This window comes from Erpetoichthys calabaricus, chromosome 2, assembly GCF_900747795.2.
Source record: "Erpetoichthys calabaricus chromosome 2, fErpCal1.3, whole genome shotgun sequence".
NCBI classification, from domain to species: Eukaryota; Metazoa; Chordata; class Cladistia; order Polypteriformes; family Polypteridae; genus Erpetoichthys; species Erpetoichthys calabaricus.
In genome coordinates, this window is record NC_041395.2 from 281,664,870 (window position 1) to 281,678,080 (window position 13,211).

Below are 13,211 nucleotides of genomic sequence, written 5' to 3' on the forward strand. Positions count from 1 at the left end.
TCACAGATAATCAGATGAGCCCTAATAGCTCATTGAACATCATGAACAAGTTAGTCTAAGTATCCAAAGATCATAAAATGAATATCAAGAAAACTAAATCAATGGTGGTAAGCAAAATGCTGGGGGATCCAAATTCAGAAAATGATACTGTATATGGCAACAAACCAAGGAGTTTTCTTTTCTTACGTGTTTGAATATAGAGGATTCCCATTGTCACCAAGAAAATAGAAAAAATGTATCGCTTTAATAAAAGGAAAAGAACTGACGGAAGGAAGTCCCAACCAGACAAGTGCTAGAGTGTAGTAATCTATGAATCAAAGACAAGGACCCTAAGGAAACAGTTTGATAGATTTGAGTCATGTAAGGCTCTGCAGCTTCAACAAATTAAAAATATTAGCTAAAAAAAACAATCAATGAAAAACTGTTAAAAGTGAATGGGGAGCAAATAATATATTTTAAAACACCATATGAATGAGACCAGAAGGTTAGATTAAACATATCCTTTTACCAGTTATTACACTGAAATATTCCTAAAGATCTGTCCCTGCTGACGCTAGTAACCCAATTTTCTATTCAAGTCATAGCTTGCATTGAAAATGTCCTAAAATATTGGCAAAAAGCAATATTACCATACTTTAACCCTTTGAACCCGACAGGCCAGTTTTTTGAGTGTAACAGCCCAGCTATCTGCTGTCATAACCCTGCTGACCTGAATAATGGCCTGCACATATCTGTTACGTTATGCTATTATTACACTAAAGTACTCTCTAAATCTTGCAGTCTGCTGCTGTACAGGCATATTCTCGAAAGGCCATTACACCTCTCGTCCATCATAACCTGGCTGGCTATAATAACAGCCTTAGCTATATTAGACTACACAAGTAATACACCGCTGTCTAGTTAAGCTGTTATGCCAGTTACAAAAGTTACACTGCTACTTTTTTAGCTTCAGGTCAGTTTGGTTTTTCTTGTAAGTTTCAAGAAGAACTGAAAGGATTTCAGTTACACTTAAGTATGGGATCAACTCAAAATAAAAGATACATACAAGCAGGCAAAGAAAGCTTTTGCCCTTCTTCTCCACGGGAGGTTTCTTTTCCCACTTGCACTCACCTTAGGACATCTGCATTTTGTTTTGAAAGGTATACCACACCAGACAAAGTCCCCACCTGTCATTGTCCCTGGCGTGGTTTGACCGCAAAAGCGAGATCCCTCCTTGGACAGGGAGCTGCAGAGCGATTGATTGGAAGATGGTAGAAATCATATGAAATGACCTTATTCATTGCTTCTGACACTAAAAACTGTTTCAAAGCATAAGACTCAAAAGTGTAGTTTTGGAATTGGGTCCTTATAATGGATGCAAGAAAATGATGAACACTGCGAGAGTGAGTGATACAGCTTGTTTTATAGGATAAGTTTGTTGTTATAACATTGTGGCTTCTCATTATATTATCATTACATAATAAAATTTTACTTTTACAAATCAGAATATTTGGTTTTCAAACTAGTTGAAAATTGCTGAGGAGGGTAGGGCTATAGTACCAAAACGCTGGGGAGGGCAGGGTTCAAAGGGTTAAATCACAAAACACAGTCAGTCATTTTCCAACCCACTATATCCTAACACAGGGCCATGGGGACAAAGCACAAAAAATATAAACTAAAATGAACCATAGGTATGTATAATATGTTGACCTTAAACTTACATATTCTACCGCTTTTGGGAATGACACAATACCCTCTAGAATTGGAGAAAGTCATGGAAACTAACTGCTAATTGACAATTGATGCCTCAGCAGAGACATGCTGTCTTTGTTGATGGATCACTAACAGTGTCACAGCAGCTGAACCCTTTGGGATGGCATGGCTGGCACGTGTAGTTAGGATGCTGGGAATTATAGCTAGTTCCTGATCTAGCTGTGACTGAGTTTAGAGCACAGATGCATGTGCTCCCAGTTACATGAAGCAATACGTGCACATGAAAGCATAAAATGACTGGAAGTGATGACAAAGTCTGTTGCAGGCAGTAGTATTCCTCACCATTAGTGACAGCTGCTACATCCATCCATATTCACCACCAATTAGCTCATGTGTGGTGAGTGGATGGGCGCAAAAATGGCTGCTGTTGCATCATCCAGGTGAATGCTAGACATTAGTGGTGGTTAAAGTGGCTCCTGATTCACTAGAGTGCTAGTGAGAAAGGTGCTATATAAATGTAAGGAATAATTATCCATCTCAAAATGAGTTTGTTTCATTTGTAAGTAAAAAAAACACACGTCCCTTGTTACAAATGAATGAAAATCATTTGAAAAGACAAATTTGGGGGTTTCATGTGGTCATTTGTATCCACGGAACTGTGATAACCCGAGACCCATGTAATAAAAAAATCTGATCTCAAACAACAGGCTTCTATGTGAATCTTTTTACTAGGATTGAAATAAAATGTTTTGCTGCTAATGTAACAGAAAAACTTTTGACTATCTCTTGCCTGTCTTTGGAAAAAAAAAATAATAAACACAGGGAATGAAAGTGAATTATCACCTAGAAGACATTCCAGACTAAGTTTAATTCTTTTGAGTCGGGTGTTGACTTACAACAACATATAGCAGTGTCTTCATGGAGCTCCCGGCCACTACACGAACACATTCAGTACTACGATCAGCTGGGGACCGATCAGCTGATCCTGGTACATCACTTTCGTTTTCGATTTCCAGATCACATGCATCAAAACCGGAGTGTGATAAGTCAGTGATAATACACAAAACGTTGTCTGCCGAGTATTTCACTTTATACATTCGCTTCGCTCTCTCACCCGATCCTCCTTTAGCTCCAGCGGCTGCCAGCTGCTCTGCTGCGCATTCCTGCCGGCAGCGGAAAAAATATTCAGCACTCAAAGAGTTAAATGCAATTCATTTGGTACTATGAGCAGCAGAACAAAGTCATATTTAAAACGAATGTCTATTTAAACATCATGTTTTACTAAAAACATCAGGAACAGGACAGTTCAATCCGCACATCTGTGCATTTAGTTAGCCAATGAATATTTTTTCCAGTATTTCATCAAGTTAGTTCTTACAGTAAATTTAATTAACAAATGAAGTTATCATGTAGTTTGATCCAATATTTTTACCTGTCTTTTTCCACTTTGCAGGGAAGGTGCATAAACTTCACACGAGTAAAGGAGCAAGCTGCTTGCAACCCCTCAGTTCATACTTCATCATCGGAGGCAGTTCCACTACAAAGAAGAAGCACACCTCCATCAAAAAGCTCTCCATCAAGAGGATCATCTATGAATCGAAGCCCTCCAGGCCCACCTCCTTCACGGGTACCACCAGGACCACCAGGACCACCTCCTTCACGCCCACCACCATGTCCTGATAACCGATCTTAAAAGTAAGAGGTGTGACACAGTGCACAGGAGTCCAAAATATTTCAGTACCAAAAAATATTTATTAGAGCTGTGTTTTCCTAAGAGGAATGAGCTTTGTTGCTGGACAGCAAAAATCAGCCTTTTGAACATCAGAGAGCAACTACTGATTAGTCACAGAAATACAGAAACAGTCTCAGTTCCTAAATTTTTCATTGAGTTTGTGATGTATAAATTGCAAAGTATGCATTTTTTGATTTATTGTTTTGTTTTTCATTTTGAAAAAGCAAACAAGACTAAACATTGTTTGAAACTTTGCTTTATTAAAAAAAATAAAAATAAATAAATAACAGCAATACAAGCATACTAACCTTAAAATCTAATCCCGCCAGAGAAGATTGCTTTAGCTGTCTAGAAATATCTGCAGGTAACAGTAGCAGCACATCGAGAAACACATGCTGAGGATCCCCTACAGTATCTAATTAGGTCTGCAGGCAACTTGGTGACCCTTCAGTGCAATTGAAAGGCTCCGGGTTGATGACTTTTGACATTGATTGACCCAATAATTTATAACTCTAAGCTGTTATTTTTAGTTTAGATTCATTTGCTTTCAGTTTAACTATTGACCTATTTACACCCAAATGGTTTGTGTCCTACCGGTGAACGTTGTTAGGTGAAAAGTCCTGAATGTGCAGATGGGTAGCTGTAAAATGCTTGGAAATGTAAGAGCGTCTTGTTAAGCCGAACAGAACAGTAATGTCGTTTGGACTTTTTTTAACTTAGAAATTTAAGTTAAAGATTTTTAAATGGTGTTTAGCAAGTGGTTATCAGAAAAAAAATCCAGTTGTAGCACTTGGAAAGTTTACAGGGAAACAAAATGTGGAATTTTGGACATCACTGGAACAATGAAGAGGAATAACGAACATACATGCGTGCGGCGTTAAACAAAGAAGGTTATCTGTTTGATTTATTTTTTGTTTGTTTTTTACTCATGTCAGCTTTGCAGTCTAAGCACTTCACTGCTCGCTCTACACCCATGCAATATTTTAATGTAAATTTATGTGGTCTTGAAATTTGTCTCAACAAATACTGCAGGGCAGTTAACCTAACTTATTAATCCAGAGCCTAAATGTAAGTACCTCTGGTGACTCAGGACGTTGTCTGCACGTTACGACAATGGTATACTTCACCTTACGTAACAGTAACTTTGTCACTTTTTAATAGAAGCCTCAGTTTAATGGGTAAAACAGGACTGCATTGTTATTTCTTTCCTTTGGTACAGTATAACACCGCAAATGTTGTAAAAGTGAAGGTGACTAGGGCGTGCATGTGTTTGTCTCCCATTGTCTAACTTGACTGAATGTTTTTATATATGCAATATTTTCTTTGATTATTTTCAGTACTGTCTTATTAAATAAAAAAGGGTTTTGGGGTTTCTGCAGAGTTCTGCTGCAGCAATATGAGGACATAGTGACAGACACAATGCGTTTATGTTAAAGGAATTGTATTAAGTAGCTCTTTTTTACCCAAATTAATTTTGTACGCATCAGGAATACTATCTAGGAGCTTAGTTTGGAATAACAACATTTTATTATGACAAAAGTCTGGCAATAGATACTGGAATGCTAAATACATTAGTTATCCTTGTACATGTATTAAGAACGCAAGCTTTTAAGAAAAAAAAAACTGAATCTCTTTCAACAAATAAAGATTTCATAAAACATGACTGTTTCTTATGTCCTTGCATGATCTTTCTGTATCTCAGCTGTAGCACATTTTGAGCTAAAAGAGTTTGTGTGGAGCCTCAGAGAGACTAAAGCCTACGCGTTCATCAATTATCTGATTAAGTGGAACTGAACTTGAACACACTCACATCAAATCACCAAACAGAAAGAGCTGAAAACGCACACATTAAAGAAACTCTGTTGTCTAGCTTACAATACTCTCCAGAAATAGGCTGTGAATGAAAAGCATAAACAGAAAAAGAGTTGGGGATTCTCGTGTTATGTCCAGATGATGAAATGAAAATGAATAAATGATGGGAAAAGTGCTGGTGCCTGATGCCAGTGATGAGCTTCAGGCTGCAAATGCTTCTCAATCATGGATTTCCATCCTTCTTAGAAGCAGATTCCCAAATGAACACATACTATACTTCCAGGATGATGGCTGATTATGTAGTCAGCGGAGTGGAGGAGATGGTGCTTGAGGTGCTGAAACGGACATGATGTCAGGCATCGTCTGGGTCTTCTCCTCCATTTTACCGACACAAACGGAAACAGTGTTAATGGCTGTGTGTCACCCTTAAATTCCCAAAGGCCCCCCCCTTTTCCAAGACCCATAAAACACTTCTGAAATGTGCATGTACAGGGGATATTCAAAAAGTTTCCGCACTTTTATATTTTCATTGGAAACGGTGAAGGCAGGAGGAGTAGTCATTGGGCATTAAAATGTTGGTATGACGCTGAGAAAATTGCATCGCAAATGAAAGTGACTATGTGGAAAAGTGATGTCATTTGTTTTTTGAAATTCTTTATAAATAGAGTTTAAAAAGAGCACGGAAACTTTTTGAACATTCCTCGTATGACAAAGCACACCTACACAGTATGAGCTGGTTACGTAGGGGCTTATCTGGCTGGGTCCTTATCAGATTCCTCCCATAAAAAAACTCAGAGAAGATGAAACTTTTATTCAAGGCTTATGATCTGGTAACATGGCAACTATTTCAAGAACGTTTTGTTCTCTTCTGACCATATGACAAATGATAAACTACTTCCTGGTGGTGTTGAGTTCAACCAGTACGACAGAACAAAATGTAATAGTGTCTCCCAAGGTTTACAATTGGCAACAATCTCAAAGTACAAGCAGGTAGGCAAGTAACTAAAAACCTAAATGACCAGCATGTTCAAGAAGTACTTGTCAAGCAGAACATTTAACTGAATGTTCAAACACACATCGATCCAGAAATTTTCTAAACCAGGGTATTTCAGTACAGATTCATCGTCGTGCAAGCATCCAGAGTTGGTACCTGCTTTGAACATGATACTCCCAAGATGAAGTCTGACCTGCAGCTTTACAATGGACTACTGTGAATGAGTAGGTCAATAAGTAGAACTTTTGAGATGGGTGACAAGGTAATGAACTTCGCACTGTTGCTGACTTTCAATTTTAGATATTTGGGTTCAAATAATGCTTAATCTCACTGCATATGTGGAGTGTATCAAGACTTGTTATTTCATATTTTCAATGTAGAAGTTGTACTGTAGATATCAGTTTGTCAACTGTCTCTACATTGTCCTTGTGTAAGTGTGAACATGTGCAAGAATGTGCCACATTATAGACTGGTGTCCAGAGTTAGTAACAACTGCTACCCAATGCTATGAGGATGAACTGTAGATCAGCACAACCATGCAATCAAAAGTGGGGGTTAAGTAAATGGAACAATATTTTGATAGGTGTGGCATTGTGGTGACGGCACTGTGTCACAGTTTCTGGGTTCATTTCTCAGTACCCATCTTAGTGGTGATTGCATGATGTTCTTGTTACAGGCCAGAAATGTTCAGGAGATGGGTGGCCCAGAACAGAGGCAGTCAGTCATCACACACCCTGAAGTGGGTCATTGTACTTTAGAAGATGTCTCATCTGCTGGGCAAAGGGGAATCTGTCATAAATCTGTTTTTAATCCAAATGCCTCTGATTCACAGCCAGTGGGCAGCGCTAAGCATTGCAATGCCACCAACTGAATTCCAGAGCAGAGATGCTAACCATATCTGCCCCGGCTTTCTCTGGGGATTCCCAAGGATGCTTTGTTCTGTGTATAAGAGTTCTCTGTAATAGAACCTTCTCCAGGGCCGATTCCCATCCTTTACCTTCTACTGTCTGAACACTCAGTCACCTTTAGTAAACAACACGGCTGAAGAACTTGAATAGGAGGACGTCTTGAGGATCAAAGAGAGATAAAGTGGTTTAAAAGTAACTTGACTGTGCCCTTTGGTGTAAAAATGTTGATCAGTATTAATAATCAGCTGAATCATTATAGATGGACCAGCACAAAAATCATACTTGGGCAATTTTTAAAGTTTAAATTAAGTAAATGTAAAGTGTTACACACAGAAAGTAAAAATGTAAGATCTGAATACTCAATTGGAAGCTTGAAACTTGAAAATACACCTGATGATAAGGACCTACAAGTCATAGTGGATTCTCCGTCTCCTACATCTAGACAGTGAATGGAAGATATCATGACGGCTAATAGGATGTAAGGTTATGCATCTCAAGGTGTGAAGTAAAAGTAAAGGGAGGTCATACTTCAACTATAAAATGCACTGGAAAACTGTGTGCCAATCTGGTTTCCATGCTGCAAAAAGTACAAAGTAATGCCAGAGAAACTTCAGAGAAGAGGAACTAGACTGACTCCACGACTATGAGGTATGAACTATGAGGAAGGATTGTTTAAGGGGGTGACATAATCAAAGTGTTTAAAATTATGAACAGAAATAGTATGGTGGATGCCAGCTGTTACTTTAAAATGAAGTACATTATCATATATGTGCTAGATAAAAGAACTTTAGGGACTTTCAACACTTGGCTTGTTATTTTGGAGAAATTAAATTAATAGTAATGATGAGGTTTGTTGACCGAATGGGCTGTATTTGACAAAATAATTTAGCCTTCTCATTTAAGATTCAAGAGAGGCCCACCGGATCAATAAGTTAATTAAAAGGGAAACTCAGTTATGGAACACACTCTGGACTCCCAGGATGTCATAGGAAATGACATCCCTCTTTATGTTTAGTTATTCTGGTGTGTATTCAGACCATAGTGTAAGCATATACTGTATATATATATATATATATATATATACAGTGCATCCGGAAAGTATTCACAGCGCATCACTTTTTACACATTTTGTTATGTTACAGCCTTATTCCAAAATGGATTAAATTCATTTTTTCCTCAGAATTCTACACACAACACCCCATAATGACAATGTGAAAAAAGTTTACTTGAGGTTTTTGCAAATTTATTAAAAATAAAAAAATTGAGAAATCACATGTACATAAGTATTCACAGCCTTTGCCATGAAGCTCAAAATTGAGCTCAGGTGCATCCTGTTTCCCCTGATCATCCTTGAGATGTTTCTGCAGCTTAATTGGAGTTCACCTGTGGTAAATTCAGTTGATTGGACATGATTTGGAAAGGCACACACCTGTCTATATAAGGTCCCACAGTTGACAGTTCATGTCAGAGCACAAACCAAGCATGAAGTCAAAGGAATTGTCTGTAGACCTCCGAGACAGGATTGTCTCGAGGCACAAATCTGGGGAAGGTTACAGAAAAATTTCTGCTGCTTTGAAGGTCCCAATGAGCACAGTGGCCTCCGTCATCTGTAAGTGGAAGAAGTTCGAAACCACCAGGACTCTTCCTAGAGCTGGCCGGCCATCTAAACTGAGCGATCGGGGGAGAAGGGCCTTAGTCAGGGAGGTGACCAAGAACCCGATGGTCACTCTGTCAGAGCTCCAGAGGTCCTCTGTGGAGAGAGAACCTTCCAGAAGGACAACCATCTCTGCAGCAATCCACCAATCAGGCCTGTATGGTAGAGTGGCCAGACGGAAGCCACTCCTTAGTAAAAGGCACATGGCAGCCTGCCTGGAGTTTGCCAAAAGGAACCTGAAGGACTCTCAGACCATGAGAAAGAAAATTCTCTGGTCTGATGAGACAAAGATTGAACTCTTTGGTGTGAGTACGAGGCGTCACGTTTGGAGGAAACCAGGCACCGCTCATCACCAGGCCAATACCATCCCTACAGTGAAGCATGGTGGTGGCAGCATCATGCTGTGGGGATGTTTTTCAGCGGCAGGGACTGGGAGACTAGTCAGGATAAAGGGAAAGATGACTGCAGCAATGTACAGAGACATCCTGGATGAAAACCTGCTCCAGAGACGCTCTTGACCTCAGACTGGGGCGACGGTTCATCTTTCAGCAGGACAACGACCCTAAGCACACAGCCAAGATATCAAAGGAGTGGCTTCAGGACAACTCTGTGAATGTCCTTGAGTGGCCCAGCCAGAGCCCAGACTTGAATCCGATTGAACATCTCTGGTGAGATCTTAAAATGGCTGTGCACCGACGCTTCCCATCCAACCTGATGGAGCTTGAGAGGTGCTGCAAAGAGGAATGGGCGAAACTGGCCAAGGATAGGTGTACCAAGCTTGTGGCATCATATTCAAAAAGACTTGAGGCTGTAATTGCTGCCAAAGGTGCATCGACAAAGTATTGAGCAAAGGCTGTGAATACTTACAGTATGTACATGTGATTTCTCAGTTTTTTTATTTTTAATAAATTTGCAAAACCTCAAGTAAACTTTTTTCACATTGTCATATGGGGTGTTGTGTGTAGAATTCTGAGGAAAAAAAATGAATTTAATCCAATTTGGAATAAGGCTGTAACATAACAAAATGTGGAAAAAGTGATGCGCTGTGAATACTTTCTGGATGCACTGTATATATATATATATATATAAATATATATATATATATATATATATATATATATATATATATATATATATATATGGTTGCAATAGTTTACTGTCAAATAAATGCAAAGAGTACACGACATGTGTTTCGCCCTCATTCTGGGCTCATCATATATATATATATATATATATATATATATATATATATATATATATATATATATATTGTGACAGATATGGGGGCTGTCGTCCCCTTGAACCCTCAGACAATGCATCAGACACCAGGTAAAAGTTCAAATATTATTTATTTTAATAATAAAGTGCACAAAGCACCCTCTACTATATATACTGTGTATATATATATATATATATATATATATATATATATATATATATATATATATATATATATATATATATATTTGTGTATTTATTTAGTTAAAGAGCTTCTGTAAAAAGCCACATATTCCCTGGGGAAAATATAAAGTTCTATCAATACTGCCTATAAAAAGCAAATATTTACTAAAAAATAAATTATAGATAATAAAATAAATTATACAGCCAGCAGACAACACACCAATCAAATATTTTGATTGAATAATAAAATAATTAGAATAAAGGAGCAGCATCAAAAAAATATATATTGATGGGCAACGATAAATATTCATTTCTATGATATTTATTAAAATGCAGGTGACAAATAAATTAACAGAAACTCTTTTCCTAGAAAGAGGCCAGTCAAATATGGTAAATTCTAAACAAAGCCAAGATGGTCATTTTTTCAAAAATCTAGGAGCATCCCTGAAACTGACTTTCAAGGTTTTTAGTTTCACTGTAAAACTAAAGAGAAAAACCCAAAAACTTAATTTGAAGAATGGGGGAACTGACAGCCATGATGTTGAAGCAGAATACACCCAGCTGACACACTTCTGCCTTGCTATGAAGATGTATTATGAAACCATAACGCATAAGCACATGCCAAGCAGAGATGAAGGGAACGGAACTCAAGCTACATTTCCCACACAAATTAAGCTTACATTTTCTACTGGATTAAAAGTTGTTTCCAATCCAATTTTACACAGGAAATTAAATGCAATTTCTGTCCAATAGGATAGTTTTCAAGTGGATATTATGATGGCTAAATGCTGTACACAGCATTATTTAAAAAAAAAAAAAAAAAGAAACAGAAATACTGTTGGATAGCTTTGTGACAAATTTCCAGAAGTGGATGATGATCGTAGGACATGCTTATAATCAAAAAGCACAAGAAGACCATCCAGGAGACAAACTAAAAAAGTAGATGTTTTTTGTTGTGGCTTTGTCCAAAAGGAAATCGGGGCAGTTCACCTCTCGATTTCTGTAAAGTCAGATAGAGTATGGCTTTAGATGTCCATCTTGTCCTGTTCTAGTGATTGATTATGTTTGCCTCTTAAAGGGTAGCAGAAGGTCCATGGGCCTCTCTCTGAAGTCATCTTTAAACTATTGTGTTAGGCCATCTCTGGACTTTTCAGCCATGCATGCTCAATATGATTGTTGAAACAATCCTTTATTTCTAACTGCACTTTGTAGGACAGAAAAATGCATGAAACATAGGGCGAGTGTGACCAAGACTACTGTTAATGAATTCCTCTAAAGGTGAACGCACCATTGCCCTGGAGCACCATTGTATGGAGCAATGTAGGTATTAAAACCATTGTAGTCTGGGATGTTCATTTCAATTCAAATAATCACAGAGTGGACCAGCAGAGTATTTCTGCAGATGGAGAATCTCCAGAAAATGTTGCTTCTGCCAGAAGTCCTGCAGGTGTATAAGTCATTGTTTACTTCTAATTCTTTTTTTCCAAGATGATAGCAATATTTATTGCTGTCTTTTTTTCAACCTTGAGAAAAAAGTTTTTTGTTTTGTTTTCAAAGCAAAATTTGATTAAAGTTTAGATTAAGGCACTGGGTTATATTAGGTTTAAGGTTATAGTAACTGTCCAAAGAATTACACAAAACTTTCCACCAGTAATACTTGTTATTTGAAAAGCACATATTGCTCTGATTCACAACATATATACATGTTGTGGTGGATAGCTGGGACACTCCTGTGATGGAAGGACCGGAGGAGAGGACAGGTGCACAGCAATACCTCCCCCGGAACACTAAGAGGACAGCCTCACAGCCAGGGGGCGTCTGGACAGTTCTGGAGCCCTGGATGGCAGCACTTCCAGGTGTGGTGGAAGAGCTTCCGGGTGCCCCTGCAGTACTTCCAGGTGCCTATGCAACACTTCCACCACACTCGGGAGTGCTGCCAGAAGAGGATCAAAGAGCACCTGGAGCACTTCCGGGTGAACTATAAAGGAGGCCACCTCACTCCATTTGAGGAGCCAGAGTCGGGAGGTGGAGGACAAAGCTTGCGTGAAGAGGAGTGGAGGCAGCAGAAGAGAAAGAGAGAAAAAGAAAGAAATGAAGAAGAGAAGGGACTGAGCAGTATTGTGTGTTGTTTACTGTGTGCTGTGCTCTGAAGTGGGGAGCTGGGGAATAGAGCTGCCCCACGAGGAATGACTAAAACATGTGCTTTTGGACTTGTGTCTCTGTGCTGGGTTTAGGGAGCAGTACGGCCCCCGTATTTCCACAATGTCAATATAACCACTCAGACTCACATTGTTGATGATACTGTGGAAATCAAAAGTCTACACATGCAAAAGTCTGTAACATTTCTTGCCATTAATAAGATCATGTAGTTAACACTATTTAAGCAAAAATAGATGATTTTAAAGAGACTAATCAAAATTTAAAACCTTTCATTTCATTGGCTGAATAATTGCACAAACATTTAACTGATATTTAGTGAAGAAGCCTTTGCTTTGATTTAAATGATAATTCAGTTCAAATGGGTAGCCTTCAATATTCCAAACTCATCCACCTTTCTTTGCAGAAGAGTTGACTCTGCACCAAATGTGTTTCTTAGAAATAGAAATAAAATTTGTACCTTGGCATATACAGGGGGTCCTCGGGTTACAACACAGTTCCGTTCCTACAACAGTGATGTAACCCAAATTTTGGTGTAAGTCGAAACACACCCTAGCCTAAGTCACTTACCTAACCTAACACATTTGCAAAATCATACTCTAGAACATAAAAACACAACTAAGCCACAGAAAAAGGAAAGGACATAAATATACTATACTGTACACTGCACTGTAGTAACAGAAAAAATGAGTGTAAAAAAAATCCTTACCTTTATTCCTTCTCACGTCTCAATTTTTTAAAGTTTTTATGGGAGTGAGTGTTGTAAGCTCGAAACGTCGTATGTCGAGATGTTGTAACTCGACCCCCTGTATATGCACCAAACCGTTTAGGACATTTATTTAAAAGAAATTCACAGCAGCC

At 38.4% G+C, this 13,211-nt stretch overlaps 1 protein-coding gene across 1 annotated transcript in view; it reads left to right on the top strand.

The window, feature by feature from the left end:
* The window catches only part of antxr1c (ANTXR cell adhesion molecule 1c), a 174,897-nt gene extending 169,810 nt beyond the window's left edge, over nt 1–5,087 (top strand). The window contains 1 exon segment of the mRNA XM_028795639.2: nt 3,146–5,087. Within this exon segment, the coding sequence (XP_028651472.1) occupies nt 3,146–3,385 (240 nt within the window). The 3' untranslated portion in view covers nt 3,386–5,087.
* Nucleotides 5,088–13,211: the final 8,124 nt, after the last annotated feature.